General features: G+C 36.8%; 1 protein-coding gene across 15 annotated transcripts in view; it reads left to right on the forward strand.

Moving 5' to 3' along the window:
- RTTN (rotatin) overlaps positions 1–16,611 on the forward strand; it is a 193,793-nt gene that overhangs the window by 94,475 nt on the left and 82,707 nt on the right. For all 15 annotated transcript variants that reach the window (XR_012427194.1, XR_012427193.1, XR_012427192.1 and 12 more), the window contains 4 exons: positions 8,719–8,847; positions 9,307–9,417; positions 13,378–13,536; positions 14,785–14,856. Coding sequence is in view for 10 of the 15 variants with exons in the window: in XM_074022620.1 (XP_073878721.1) it covers positions 8,719–8,847; positions 9,307–9,417; positions 13,378–13,536; positions 14,785–14,856 (471 nt within the window). In the remaining 5 variants the exon portion in view is untranslated. The remainder of the gene's footprint in view (positions 1–8,718; positions 8,848–9,306; positions 9,418–13,377; positions 13,537–14,784; positions 14,857–16,611) is intronic.

Here is a 16,611-nt window from a genome sequence, read left to right on the forward strand (position 1 = left end):
TTCCTTTATATAACTTTTTTTTTTTTTTTTTTGGAATAGCTGATTTGCATTAATATGATTTTGTTCTCTAGTGTTAGATAGAATTTGATTGTGAAACAATCTTGGCTTGCAGTTTTCTTTTTGGGAAGATAGTAAATTATGAAATGACCTTTTTTTTTTTTTTTTTTTTTAATAAAGACAGAATCTTGCTCTGTCGCCCAGGCTGGAGTGCAATGGCGCGATATTGGCTCACTGCAACCTCCGCCTCCCGGGTTCAAGTGATTCTCCTGCCTCAGCCTCCCAAGTAGCTGGGATTACAGGTGCCCACTACCACGCCCAGCTAATTTTTGTATTTTAATAGAGACAGTGTTTCTCCAGGTTGGCCAGGCTGATCTCGAACTCCTGACCTCAGGTGATCCATCTGCCTTGGCCTCCCAAAGTGCTGGGATTACAGGTGTGAGCCACCCTGCCCAGCCTGAAATGACTTTTTAAATAGATCTGAAATCATTCAGAGTTTCTTTTTATGTGTTTCAGCCTTAGTAAGTTGTGTTTTTGTAGAATTTAAAAACTTTTTATCTAATTTTTAAAATTATTAGTGTAAAGTTATTCATCAAATCATCTTACTTTTTAAATGTCTGCTGAATCTGTGGTGAGGTCCCCTTTCATTCCAGACATTAATTATTCCTTTCTCAGTTTTTCTTGATTTGTCTTCCTAATAGAATGAACCTTTGGCTTTGTTGATTCTCTGTTTAACATTTTTCTCCTGTTTTATTTCTGCCAATATTTATTATCTCCTACTTTTGGTTTAGTTTGCAGATCTTTTTCTAACATTTTAAGGTAGAGGCTTACATCATTGATTTTTTTAAAGTCTTTCTCAAATGTGCATTTTTAGCTCTAATCCTCTAAGCATGGCCTTATGCCATGTTTTTACTATCATTAGGTCAAAATATTTCTGTTGTGATATAATAAATATGACAGTGATATGGTTGTACATAGTTCTGTGAGAACAGCCTCATCACAGTGGCCTGACAATTTTACATGTCTGCCGTTGGGCTTCATAGACAAGGCATAACCACAGCTGATCTAAATCTTGGCAGAATTTCCCATGATCCTTCTGGAACATGAGAATATGAAAGGCTTATGAGCAGCTGACTATACAAGGTTGATTCTTATTTATTTCACTGTCTATTAGGAAGTGAGGAGCCTGTTATTGGTTCCTAGGTTCCGATGAGCACTGGGCTTTCTGCCTTGCTCTCCTTGGGGCATAACTACAGGTTATAAAACTGCTTTACTGCAACTTGGCATGGGCTTCTCAGCAACAGAGTGTCTTACATCTGTGTTATAGTCATCTGGCCCCTTTGTTTCAATGTCATCCTGTGCAAAGGATACTAGGAGCTGGCATCTTTGACTATTTTTGCTTTTGCTGTTTATGTAGGTAATAAACTGTCTGAATCTAAAAAGTACTCATTGTTTTCTTCCTGGACAAATCTGTCAGCCTTGTTTTGATTGTTAACCATGTTAGGACCTCGAGAATGACTCTTGTAGGAAGCATTGTAGAGTTAGATTTTGAAAGATAAGTAAATTGATAGCAATAGGAATAGACACTCTAGACATGGAATTCTCTGATAAAATTGTATCTGTAACCTCCTGTTTTTTTTTTCATGCTGTGGGTGCCTTCTTGCCATTATATAGTCTCTACCTACTGCCAGATTATTTTTCAGAAACATAAATTTTTCAGTCCAGACTTCTTTTCAAGAGCCTAAGTCTCAATAATTTTGCATTTTGAGTTTTGTCTCCTTTGTACTTTTTTCCCATGTCTCTGAATTTTCAGTTACATCTGGCTGTTTTTCCAAAATAAAAATGCGTTTTAAAAAGACTACTTCTCTCATACGGTTTCCTCTCTTTTAGGGGTGGCAATCTGTACAAAAAATTTAAGCTCTAACTTATTTATTTCCTTTTTAAGGAAAAGGCTTCCTTTTGTAAACCTTTTCTTATTCTTCCAAAGTTGGATTCTTACCTAATATTGTTTGGCCTTTCCTGTAGGTTATATACCTGTAACAATTTATATGTGGCTATTACTTAATACATTTTATTTTTATTTATTTTACTTTCTTTCTTTGAGACAGGGTCTTGCCCTGTTGCTTAGGCTGGAGTGCAATGGCACAATCACAGCTCACTACAGTGGCAACCTGCTGGGCCCAAGTCATCTTCCCACCTCAGCCTCCTAAGTAGCTGGGGCCACAGGTGTGCACCACTACATCTGCCTGTTTTTAAAATTTTTTTGTAGAGATGGGTCTCACTATGTTGCCCAGGTTTGCCTTGAATTCTTGGGCTCAAAGGTTCTTCCCACTTCGGCTTCCAAAAGTGCTACTATTACAGGCATGAGCCACTGTACCTGGACCTTTATTTTGTTTTCTGCATTGCTCTAGTAGACTGTGAGCTGATAAGTATCATCTTTGGACTATTTCTACTATCCCATGGCTACTTCATTGACCTAGCATAGTCATTTGCTAGGTCATGTAAAAAAAAAAAAACATTTTTACATAGTGGTTAGTGAATCAGTTAATTAATATAAATGCTACATAATACATATATATTGGGTATAGTTTTTAAATTAAAATGCAGTTTGAAAAACATTTTGGAAATGTGACATAAATGATTATAAAAATGTTTTATTTTTGTATTTTTATTAAATGATTTAAATAAATAATAAAAAATTTATTTTATTAAATAATGATTTAAATTATATACACACACACACACACACACACACACATACACACATTCAGTGTAAATCATACTTTGGTCTTATCTAGAACTTTTTTCCAAAAACACATATTGTATTTTAAAACAGATTTAAAGGTTATAAATACTCTTTGCTGTACTATAAAATTTAATATGAATTTTACTGGAGTCCCTTTAATAAAATAAATTTCATTTTTAAAGTATAAATATTGAAAATGGATCAACTCTCAGTATACCAATTATTTTATGCTGTCTATGATCAGAAATGTATGAATTTTTAAAAACTGATGTATTAAAGAGTTAATGATAATATTTCTTAGAAAGTCAGCTCCTCTAGTGCATTTAAAATATAATTCAGTTAGTCTAGCTAATGGCCTGTCTATCTCATTAGGTTTTTCAAAAAAACAACTCCTGGATCCAGTGACCTTTTGAATGGTATTTCGTATCTTGATTTCCTTCAGTTCAGCTCTGATTTTGGTTATTTCTTGTCTTCTGCTAGCTTTGGGGTTGATTTGTTTTTCTCTAATTCTTTTAGTTGTGATGTTAAGTTGTTAATTTGAGATCTTTCTGACTTTTCTATGGAGGCATTTAGTGCTATGAATGTCCCTCTTAACACAGCCTTAGCTGTGTCCCAGAGATTCTGATGTGTTGTAACTTTCTTCTCGTGAGTTTACCTGTGTAACAAACAATTCACATGTACCCCTGAACCTAAAAGTTTAAAAATTGAAAAAAATATATAATTCAACCTATAACTACCTAGTTTATAGCATTTTTTGTAATGTAATTTATAAATACTATACTTATAAACCTTTTACAGAGTCTGTCTCCTCTAGAAAGTGAGTTTTACTGTTTGAAATCAGGAATAGGTGAGGACTTGCCACAGCGGTAACTAAAGAAGCAGTGAAGTGTTGCCCCATTTATGTTTAGAAACTATCAGAAGTGCTTTTGTTTTAAAATTATGTGCAAAGACTTTAGATCACACCTATGTTTCAAATACCAGAAATTGAAAAAAGGGCTTAGTTCTAAGTAAGAAGTGTAGTCAAAAAGGCAATAGTCCATTCTGTGTTCAGTTGTCTTTGAGGTAATACAACTTAGTAACAGTTTGTTAGCTATAGGATACATAAAAAGCACAGTCCCTGTTATGTAATGTTTCGCAGTTATAAAAATTTTGATTAGCAAATCTTGCTTTGGTTTAAAAAGGAGTTTGTTTCATGCTTCATAAACCATGTTGAGCAGAAAATCTTTATGTCTTCATGTTAAATGGCAGTAAAATATTAGGAAGAAATCTGTCGCTTTTGTTAGCAGTTGTAGCAGGGTAACATTTACTCTTGGGACTATCTGCTTAATGTATTAATTACATAAACAGGTATCCCTATTGTACTACTAATGACTAAATTCATCTTTTAAAGAATAGAGTAAGGCTTATTGAGCGAATATTGAAACAAAGTCATTGTTGGTCCAAATGATTTGCTTCATAGTTACTTAGTAATTAAAGCTGTTTCCTTTTTGGGAGGGAGCTGTATTTCTAATAAAAGATTAGCTTGTTTCTGCACAGTGAAATTTGAATATGAGTATTTACTTTTTGTAGCTGTGAAATGAGACTTTTTAACTAAGCATGATTAATTATGATAGGTGAATAAACTATGATAATTAAACCTTTAAATCAGATACATGATGTATAATTCCAGAGGTCTGACAAAAATATCAAGTAGAAAAAAAATATTGGCAAAGTTCTTGACTTGTCATTTATAAGCTAGAATTAAAAATCATTACACAGATGACAGACGTTAGATATCTCCAAAGATGATTTAGAGGAAGATAATAAGGACCTGATCATTTAGATATTTTATCTTTAAAATAGTCACTTAAAATTTAAAATTTTTGACCTTGGGGAAGGGGCAGCTGTGGACGCAACTTCATCAAACTTAAATGTTCCTCCTGCCGGCTCTGAAGAGAGCAGTGGATTTCCCAGCACAGCACTCAAGCTCTGCTGAGGGACAGACTGCCTCCTTAAGTGGGTCCCTGAACCCCGTGCCTCCTGACTGGGAGACACCTACCAACAGGGGTCGACAGACACCTCATACAGGAGAGCTTCCCTGGCATCTGGCAGTGCTCCTCTTGGACGAAGCCTCCAGAGTAAGGAACAAGCAGCAATCTTTGCTGTTCTGCAGCATCTGTTGGTGATACCCAGGCAAACAGGGTCTGGAGTGGACCTCCAGCCAACTCCAGCAGACCGGCAGCAGAGGGGCCTGACTGTTAGAAGGAAAACTAACGAACAGGAATAGCATCAGCGAAAAGGACTTCCACTCAGAGGCCCCATCCAAAGGTCACCAACATCAAAGACCAAAGGTAGATAAATCCATGAAGATGAGGAAAACCCAGTGCAAAAAGGCTGAAAATTCCAAAAATCAGAATGCCTCTTCTCCTCCAAAGGATCACAACTTCTCGCCAGCAAGGGAACAAAACTGGACAGAGAATGAGTTTGATGAATTGACAGAAGTAGGCTTCAGCAGGTGGGTAGTAACAAACTCCTCTGAGCTAAAGGAGCATGTTCTAACCAGATGCAAGGAAGCTAAGAACCCTGAAAAAAGGTTAGAGGAATTGCCAACTAGAATAACCGGTTTAGAGAAGAACATAAATGACCTGATGGAGCTGAAAAACACAGCATGAGAACTTCATGACACATATACAAGTATCAATAGCTGAATCGATGAATCAGAAGAAAGGATATCAGAGATTGAAGATCAACTTAATGAAATAAAGCATGAAGCCAAGATTAGAGAAAAAAGAATAAAAGGGAACACACAAAGCCTCCAAGAAATATGGGACTATGTGAAAAGACCAAACCTGCATTTGATTGGTGTACTTGAAAGTGACAGGGAGAATGGACCAAGTTGGAAAACACTCTTCGGGGTATTATCCAGGAGAACTTCCCCAACCTATCAAGACAGGCCAACATTCCAATTCAGGAAATACAGTGATCACCACAAAGATTCTCCTCAACAAGAGCAACCCCAAGACATATGATCATCAGATTTACCAAGGCTGAAATGAAGGAAAATATGTTAAGGGCAGCCAGAGAGGTCAGGTTACCCACAAAGGGAAGCCCATCAGACTAATAGCAGATCTCTCTGCAGACACCCTACAAGCCAGAAGAGAGTGGGGGCCTATTCAATATTCTTAAAAGAATTTTCAACCCAGAATTTCATATCCAGCCAAACTAAGCTTCATAAGCGAGGGAGAAGTAAAATCCTTTACAGACAAGCAAATGCTGAGAGATTTTGTCACCACCAGGCCTGCCTTGCAAGATCTCCTGAAGAAAGCACTAAATATGGAAAGGAACAACTGATACCAGCCACTGCAAAAGCATACCAAATTGTAAAGACCATTGACACTATGAAGAAACCGCATCAACTAACGGGCGAAACAACCAGCTAGCATCGTAATGACAGGATCAGATTCATGCTTAACAATATTAATCTTAAATGTAAATGGGCTAAATGCCCCAATTAAAAGACACAGACTGGCAAATTGGATAAAGAGTTAAGACCTGTCAGTGTGTTGTATTCAGGAGACCCATCTTACATGCAGAGACACACATGAGTTCGAAATAAAGGGATGGAGGATGATTTACCAACCAAATGGAAAGCAAAAAAAAAGCAGGGGTTGCAGTTTTCATCACTGATAAAACAGACTTTAAAGCAACAGAGATCAAAAAAGACAAGGGCATTACATGGTGATAAAGGGATCAATGCAGCAAGAAGAGCTAACTATCCTAAATATATATGCACCCAATACAGGAGCACCCGGATTCATAAAGCAAGTACTTAGAGACCTACAAAGAGACTTAGACTCCCACACAATAACAGTGGGAGACTTCAACACCCCACTGTCAATATTAGATCAACGAGACAGAAAATTAACAAGGATATTCAGGACTTGAACTCAGCTCTGGACCAAGCAGACCTAATAGACATCTACAGAACTCTCCACCCCAAATCAATAGAATATACATTCTTCTCAGCACCGCATCACACTTATTCCAAAATTGACCACATAATTGGAAGTAAAACACTCCTCAGCAAAGGCAAAAGAGTGGAAATCATAACAAACAGCCCCTCAGACTACAGTGCAATCAAATTAGAACTCAGGATTGAGAAACTCACTCCAAACTGCACAACTACATGGAAACTGAGCAACCTGCTTCTGAATGACTACTGGGTAAATAATGAAATTAAGGCAGAAATAAATAAGTTATTTGAAACCAAAGAGAACAAAGACACAGTGTACCAGGATCCTTGGGACACAGCTAAAGCTGTGTTTAGAGGGAAATTTATGCCACGAAATGGCCACAGCAGAAAGGGGAAAGGATCTAAAATCGACACCCTAACATCACAATTAAAAGAACTAAAGAAGCAACAGCAAACAAATTCAAAAACTAGCAGAAGACAAGAAATAACTTAAGATCAGAGCAGAACTGAAGGCAATATAAACATGAAAAACCCTTCAAAAAAATCAGTGAATCCAGGAGTTGGTTTTTTGGAGAAGATCAACAAAATAGTTAGACTGCTAGCCTGAATAATAAAGGAGAGAGAAAAATCAAATAGACACAATAAGAAGTGATAAAAGGGAGATCAGCACTGATCCCACAGAAATACAAACTACCATCAGAGAATGCTATAAACACCTCTATGCAAATAAACTAGAAAATCTAGAAGAAATGGATAAATTCCTGGACACATACACCCTCCCAAGACTAAACCAGGAAGGAGTTGAATCCCTAAATAGACCAATAACAAGTTCTGAAATTGAGGCAATAATTAATAGCCTACCTACCAAAAAAAGGACCAGAGGGATTCACAGGACCAGAGGGATTAATAGCCGAATTCTACCAGAGGTACAAAGAGGAGCTGATACCATTCCTTCTGAAACTATTCCAAACAGTAGAAAAGAGGGAATCCTCCCTAACTCATTTTTTGAGGCCAGCATCATTCTGATACCAAAACCTGGCATAGGCACAACAACAAAAAAGAAATTTTCAGGCCAGTATCACTGATGAACATCAATGCAAAATCCTCAGTAAAAGACTGGCAAACTAAATCCAGCAGCACATCAAAAAGCTTATCCACCATGATCAAGTTGGCTTCATCCCTAGGACGCAAGGCCTGTTCAACATACACAAATCAATAAATGTGATCCATCATATAAGCAGAACGAATGACAAAAACCACATGATTATCTCAACAGATGCAGAAAAGGCCTTCGATAAAATTCGACATCCCTTCATGCTAAAAATTCTCTATAAACTAGGTATTTGATGGAACATATCTCAAAATAATAAGAGCCGTTTATGACAAACCCACAGCCAATGTCATACTGAATGGGCAAAAGCTGGAAGCATTCCCCTTGAAAATGAGCACAAATTATTTATAAACTCTTTAAAAGGATGCTATAACATTTTAAAAAATATTATAAGCATATTCTAAGTTACAACTGTGTACTAAGAGGGCACTACACATCTTTTTTTTTTTACAGACTTTAAAAGGAAAAATATTGAAACTAAGAATTTTTGTTTTTGTTTTGAAAAATTACAGGATCTCACTCTACAACTTAGGCTGAGTGCAGTGGTGCAATCATAGCTTACTGCAAGCTCCAACTCCTGGGCTCAAGTGATCCTCCCTCCTCAGCTTCCCCAGTAGCTGGGACTACAGGTGTCCATTGCCATGCCTGGCTAATTTTTTTTTTTTTTTTTTTAAAGTAGAGACCTAGGTCTTGCTATGTTATGCAGGCTGAAGAATATTGTCTTTTAACACTGGCAAAATACCCATAACATAAAATTTACCATCTTATTCATTTTTAAGTATATAAACTAAAAATATTACAACTTTATAAGGTAAGGATTCAATTCATATGAGTCAGTAGACAGTTATATATTTATCTTTATATACCATTAAGAATAAAGCCACCATGAAATTGTTTTCATTTGTTTTTCAGGTCATTACTTCTTTTTATGTGGAACGTGGAGGAAATGCTATGTCATTCATGGGAAAAGGTGTTACAAAGAGCACAATTCTTTGCTTGCTTCACTTATCCCATGAGATGATGGCCCAGGCTGGGAGCTCGGTGAGCACATTAAAGCTGTCTGTCTTCTGAACAGTTGCTTGAAAGGGAATGTGCTGTGTCCAACACATTTCAAGCATATAAACTTGCTACATGAAAATGTCTCTTTTGACTTTTCTTTTTAGGAAACAAGAATGATTTTTGACTAGAATATTTCTTAGAAGTTGTATATTAGCAAATCTGAATTTTATTTGACATTGATTAAAATCTACATTCACTGGAAAACTACAGTTTGTCTAAATCATGGGAAAAATAGCTTCAAAAAATTGTTATGTTTAACTTTTTAAGGAGAAACTGAGATTTTTTTTGTTTGCCTTGTTTTGGCTGAATAATGGATTAAAACCAAGTCTGAAATACATTTTTATGTTGTTTTCATTAAAAATTCATAATTGTTTTAACCTTCCTGCATTTAATTTTTAGAAACTTACCTAGAGTATTTCTGTTTCCCTTTTTTCCCTCTAGGAGTGGATGTCACTTTGGTTCTTGCCTTTGGGTAGTCATAGTGAAGAACACATTCCTACTCAACAAGGATTGGCTTGGTTGATTCCATTATGGGTTGATCGGGACCCAGAGGTGAGTGTGAAGGAGAATCAAGTGTATTGTGTTCAGATTCAAACACAAATGACACGGGGCTGGGCGCAGTGGCTCACACCTGTAATCCTAGCACTTTGGGAGGCCGAGGCGGGCAGATCATGAGGTCAGGAGATCGAGACCATCCTGGCTAACACGGTGAAACCCCGTCTCTACTAAAAATACAAAAAAATTAGCTGGGCATGGCGGCGGGCACCTGTAGTCCCAGCTACTCGGGAGGCTGCAGGAGGAGAACGGAGTAAACTCGGGAGGCGGAGCTTGCAGTGAGCCGAGATCACGCCACTGCACTCCAGTCTGGATGACAGAGCGAGACTCCATCTCAAAAAAAAAAAAAAAAAAACCATGACATAAAACATATATACATATACATGTTTATATTATGGTATTATTGTAGTGACTCTACCTTATGTTTTATTTAAGCCCTGTTTTAGCTTAGGCTGCCATAACAAAATACTACAGATTGGGTGGCTTAGACAACAGAAACTTCTTTTCTCATAGAAGTTTTGGAAGCTGAAAGTCCAAGATCAGGGTGCCGGCATAGTCAAGTTCTGGTGAGGGCTCTCCTTCTGGCTTGTAGATGGCTACCTTCTTGCTGTGTATTCGCGTGGCCTTTCCTTTCTCCATGCGTGTGGAGCCTGGGAGGGAGGGGTGGTGGAGAGACAGATTTGCCTTTTTTTATTATAAGGTTGCCTGTCTTACTGAGATAGGACCACTCCCTTATGACCTCACTAAACCTTAATTATCTCCTAGAAGCCCTATCTTCAAATGTAGTCACTTGAGCATAAAGGCTTCAACATATGAGTTTTGGAGGGATGCAGTTCAGTTCATAGTTTTCTACCCCTGGACCCCTGAACTTCATGTTCTTCTTCCATGCAAAATGCTTTTATTCTCCCTCAACAACCTCAAAAGTCTTAACTTATTCCAAAATCAACTGTAAAATCTAAAGTCCAAAATCTCATCTAAATATCATCTAAACCACATCTGGGTAAGTCTCCAGATATAAACCTTCCTGAGACAGAATTCTTCTCCAAGTGTGAACTGTGAACCCATACAAGTTATGTGCTTCCAAAAGATAATGGTAGGATAGACTTTCCCATTGCAGAGAGAAATAGGAAAAAAGGAAGAAGTAATGGGTCCCAAGCAAGTCCAAAGCCTAACAAAGCAAATTCCATTAGATGTTAATCCTCAGGGATAGTGTTCTTTGGCTGGATGCTGTGCCTTACAGGCCCACTAGAGTGACAGCATCTAGATGGCTCTATGAGATGACTCCATCCCTTTGGCTCTCTTGAAGAGCGCCACCCATAAAGCTGTCTTCAAGGGCAGCCATGCCCCGGAAGCACTGGGCAGGGTCATCATCCTGGCCCACCGAAATCAGAGAGATCTTTGAAACTAAGGAGGAAAAGCCACCCCCTAGTCCTGTAGTGGGATTGGCAACCTGGTCTCTGAATCATTTTTCAGGTCATTCTTACTTTTCATTGAAGAATACAGTAGTCTTCCCTTATCAGAGGTTTCATTTTTCAAAAGCAGCCTGAAGATCAGAGTAGCCAAGCACTCCCTCACAATGCTTGCATTATTCACCTCACTTCATCTCTTTATGTAAGCATTTTATCATCTCACATCGTTATAAGAAGGCTGAGTGCAATACAGTAAGATATTTTGAGAGACCACATTCATATATTTTTTATTATAGCATATTGTTGTAATTGTTCTAATTTATTTTTAGTTATTGTTGCTAATCTCTTACTGTGCCTAATTTGTAAACTTTACCATAGATATGTACGTGTAGGAGAAAAGATAGTAGTTATAGGATTCAGTACTATCTGTGGTTTCAGGCATCCCCTGGGGGTCTTGGAATGTATTCCGCATGGATAAGGGAGGGACCACTGTAGCACATGTTTGCTTACAAAATCCAGGAAGTCCAACAGCTTTCCTTCATTCTATGCATCTTTCTCTGTCCTCTTTAGTTCAAATTGGCAATGTCTTTGCTGATATAATCCCATCTCTATTCCTGGCTTCTGCTGAGATGTCTGATTAAGTCCATGAATTGCACCCGTGATCTCTTTCTTAAATGGTTATTCAGCCACATCCTCCATGTTCTCTTTAAAACAAGCTCTCATTTTTTTGCACGGATCGGCTGAGAATTTTTCAAATCTTGTTCTTGTTTCTTTTTGCTTACCCATTCTTAATTCCTTCTTTAATTCATCTCTCTCTTTTTGCATTTTGCTATAAGCAATCAGGAGGAACCAAGCCACTTTTTCAACACTTTGCTTAGAAATCTCAGTTAAATATCCAATTTCATTGCTCACAAGTTCTGCCTTCCGCAAAACACTGGAACATGACCACAGCTCAACCAGTTTTCTTGCTACTTTATAACAAGGATTGCCTTTCCTCAAATAACCTTTTTAAAATAACACTGTCCTCATTTTTGTCTGAGATCTCATGAGAATTACCCATGTCTACATTTCTGGCATCCACCTCAAAACTCTTCTAGTCTCTAACCCATTACCCAGTGCCAAAGTCACTTTCATGTGTTTAGGCATTTGTTTCAGCAGTATCCCCACTCCTTGGTACAAAAATCTGTATTAGTGTGCTCAGGCTTCCATTACAAAATACCATTGTCTGGGTGGCCTAAAAACGGAAATCTATTTCTTACGCTTCTGGAGGCTACAAGTCCAAGATCAGAGTGTCAGCGTGGTTGGTTTCTGGTGAGGGCACTTTTCCTGGTTTACAAAGGGCTACCTTCTCACTGTGTGCTCACATGACCTCTCTTTGGAGCATGCACATGGAGAGAGATTGCTCTCCTTCCTGAGGCCACCATTCCTAGTGCAATAGGGTCCCACCCTTATAATCTCATTAAACTATAATCACCTAATAGCTCTTTCTCCAAATACAGTTTGGGGATTAGGGCTTCAATATACGAGTTTTGAGGAGACACAGTTCAGTTCACAGCACCCTCATTTTCAATCAAATTTGTTCGAGTATAGATTGAAAATATAAAAGAGAAAAGGTTATAGTATCTATTACCTTCAGAAGAGTGGAAAATTATTGGAGAGGCTTAGCCATTTTGAAACAGTTGAAAAGGATCTGGAAATTATAGACATGCAAATTTAAGTGTCATGTAATGAAAATAAATTAAATGCAAAAAATTGCATTTGCATTACAACACAAAAATTTGTATTATTTCTTTCCAGTTTTAGCCAGTTGTTTACTTTTTTGAAGCAAAGTGTGCTATTATAATAAAACCTTATTTATAGAAATATTTGAAATATATTTTTTAGTCACATTGAACTTGAACTTACTACTTGACTATTTTATGACTGCTTTTTTTTTAAAACTCCATAGCTGTCATTGAAACTATATTTTTGGGTTAGAATTCAGAAATTTACCAAAACGTGTGGCTTGAACAGCAGTGGTTCTACAGCAAGCATATTATACCACATCAGTCTTACTTGGAAACATTTTTCTCTTGAAATAACTTTTGAGGAAAATATGAAATGCCTTGTAAAATGGTATTTTCCTCTTTGTTTAGAAGTTTTAAGAAAGTTAAAATCATTTATTTGGAAGAAACACTAAAAAATTAAGAAAGGTAGAACAAAGAATAGCTTCCTTTTTTAGAATGAGGAATACATTGAAATTGTGTTCATAAAAGGTAAGTGCCCTGTGCTTTCCCTAGAAAAAGGCTTGCAGACTGTAATTTTTATGCATCTTTTTATACTCAGTTTTACTGTGCTTTGAAATTTGCTTATATTTAATTTTTCCTATATTATTTCTTGAATCGTGGAATGGAGGACACTGTCTTCTATAGATGTCTTTTATAATTTAGGATCATAAAACCAATGGCATATTTTTTTAAAGTATGATATTTATGTACCAGAAAAACTAAGAATTCATGTTAGGAAAAGGGCTTATTTGATTCAACTGCTTTCTCTTTAATTTGAACAGGTGAGATTCACTTCGCTGGGGTTAGGATCAGCACTGACCACCCTTGAAACTGGCTGTGTGGCCTTAGCAAACAGTTGTCAGAATATTTCCGGTGGGCTCTGGGGAACTGTGGTGAACATTCTTCTGGACCAGTCAGAATGTAGTATGGTGCGCCGGGAGGTATGTCTGTCTTTTCTCGTTTTTTCCTTAGAAATTCTTTGGGATAGCATCCATAAGCGATACTTGACTCCTGTTCAACGTGGTGGACTGACCGCTGACTGTGACTTCTTCTGCCTGTGAAAACCCAAACAAAATAACAGCAGAGGGTTTAAAAGGTATTCATGCAGAGGAAAACCTGGAGTCCTTCCTTCCGATGAGATACAATCCGAATATACTACATTTTAATGTGAACTTTTTTGTTATGCATTGAAAAGTAGTTCACAGGAAAAATTACTTTTATATTATCTCAGCATTTATGGGTCTCTAATATTTATGAAGCTTTAGTATAGATAAGAGGCTGTCAAAATAACTCTTTGTAGTATTTATCATATAACATGAGAGGGAAAAATAAACCCTGTTTTAATTCTTTCTAAATAGCTTGTGGTTTGTTTTATTGCTGCTTTTATTAAAGTAATGATTCATGTACATGGTTTTAAAACAATAATCAAATTGTACTTAGAGGCTTGTGAAAAAAAAACAGTAGCTCCTGGGTCCACCATTAGCCCAGTCCCCAGTTCCAGGTTCAAAAGGCTAGTTTTTTTGCTATTTGCCTTCATGTTTTTAAGTAGTAATGCTTATATTTATGGCTGCTTTTTAATGTATCAACTTTAAAGCTTTTCTCTCACTTCCCAGTTACCATGGTTGGAAATGTCAGTTTCTTAGAATCCTCCTATTATTCCTGTCATTCTCCCATTATGCTTATGTCATCTTTCATTAAGTAGACAACCAGTGCTCCTATTCGTATGATTATTTAATTTGATCATCTTCAGGACCTAGTCAGTCAATTTGAACATTTGTGGTTTGTATTTCTAGTTAGCAGGTTTTTATTGAAAGGTGTCTGTATGAGAGAAGGGAGAAAGTGGGGGAGAGGGGTGTGTGTGTATGTAATCTGAAAGGGGATAATAGAAACCTAAAATTATGTTTCTTAAATGCTACCAGAATTTATGTTATACAAATCATTTTTTAATAAAGCTGAATTCTGAAATAGGAAAAAATATATTTGCTGATGAAATAATTTCGTATACTGTTAGGTCATTACCTAACAAGGTCATCACCTAACAAGAAATACAGTTTGACAATTCTTATAATGGCCTCTCAGCATGTGCAATTGACCGGAGATATGTCTTTTGCTATTACATTACAATATATTGGTTATTTCAGAGATGACAACAAGAGGGCAGTATTGACCTTTTTTTTTTACATTCTCAGGCTGCGTTTATTCTTCAGAATCTCCTTGTAATTCCAATGCCTACAGAAATTATAAAGGATTATACTTGGCAGGTGGGTAATTTTAAACAATTATCAACCTAGTAGGTATTTAAAATTAATTGGTGATAAATTTTCAGCATAAGTAGTATATTTAATTACTGATGAAAGTATATACAAGACAACAAGGGCCTCTTAAAATAGAATGTAGAATTTTTCTTATGCTGACCATACTTAAAAATTCTTCTCTATAGTGTTCAGAATAATTTAAAACAAATAATAATAGTTAACATATGTTTACTATGTTTTAGGCACTCTTCTAGAAATGTAAGACATAGTAAGTTGTATAATTGTTTGACTTGTGAGCTGTTACCGTCTTCATTTTCCAAACTTAGGAACTTGGGCACAGAGAGTTTAAATAGTCTGTCCTAAATCACACAGCTAGTCAGTGGTACTCCTTTGCTTTGAGTCTAGGCAGTCTCTTACCCACTTCGCTGTATTACTTCTCTAATTTAGTAATAATAAGCAAATTTGTAGATAGTTAAATATGTGTTGATGTTAGCATCTTTTTTTCCTTTTCTAGTTTAGTGCACAGTGCGGGTTATGGTTTATCTTGCTTTGGTTTCTGTTGGGTTAACTTTCTGTTTCATGTTCTGAACATCACATCAGTAAATAGTTACCTAACATTTTATAGCTTACATTAAAAAAAAATTCTGGCTTCATGGGATACATGTACATGTTTGTTACATAAGTATATTGCATAACGGGGATTGGGCTTCTGTACTCCTTACCCACATATTGAACACTGTACCCAGTGGTAATTTTTAACCTCAGCCGCCTCCCCTACTCCCTCCTTGGGAGTCTCAATGTCTGTTATTTCTATCTTTATGTCTATGTGTACTCATTGGTTAGCTCCCACTTACACGTGAGAATGTGCAATATTTGCTTTTCCATTTTTGAGTTAGTTCACTTAGGATAATGGCCTCCAACTCCATGCATGTTGCTGCATTTTTAGATAATTTGGAAGGTACAAAAGTACACTCATTGGGGAGATGAGATGTGCTGTTTCTCTGTTCTTTTACCCATCCATGTATTTTCACCTTATACATGTATATTATCGTACTGCTGTACCTCACTCTTCAGAATCCTGTATAAATCTAAGGGTTTTTTAAAGTTTTAATTAGACTATACTCTTAGAGGAGTTAGTGAAACAAGCCGAGCTGTAGCAAGGGCAGGTTTCCGCGCATGACCCGAAGCATGAATCCAGGTGGTTGTCAAGGCCCAGGTAGCATTTAACTCTTGGAAGGCTTACCTCTCCAAACTTTACAAACCCAGGGTAACCCTACCAGTCATTGTAAACCCCAGGCTTGTAATTTGCTTGTAATTTCTTTAACATTGCCTTCTGATAATGGCTGCTTGTCTGCTTTCCATGTTGTAATAAAACCAGGAGACAAAACTGGAGGGAATGTGCAGGATTAATAGTTATATTAATAGTATAGTAGTTTTGGTACCTGTTATCCGGAGACTACATTTTAAAACATGTTTTTGGCTCAAATACAAATCATCTCTGCTCCCATCGTTAAACTAGTGACCCATGTACATGGATATAGTTGGTGATGTACTACCAATGAATTTTTAATTGTTGAAATAAGTATAAAGACAGAGTATCTTAAAGTTATATTAAAGTTCCTGGGACATTATGTTATAATACAGAACTGTATGTAGCTGTTCATATTTTTCTCTTACAAATTAAATAGTGAAGTTCCTGTTTGTTGCTGGTGGCATGCTTACTGCAGTTTGTTGGTTTTGTTATTCTCCAGTCTTTATCAT

Source organism: Macaca fascicularis, chromosome 18 (genome assembly GCF_037993035.2).
Source record: "Macaca fascicularis isolate 582-1 chromosome 18, T2T-MFA8v1.1".
NCBI lineage: Eukaryota > Metazoa > Chordata > Mammalia > Primates > Cercopithecidae > Macaca > Macaca fascicularis.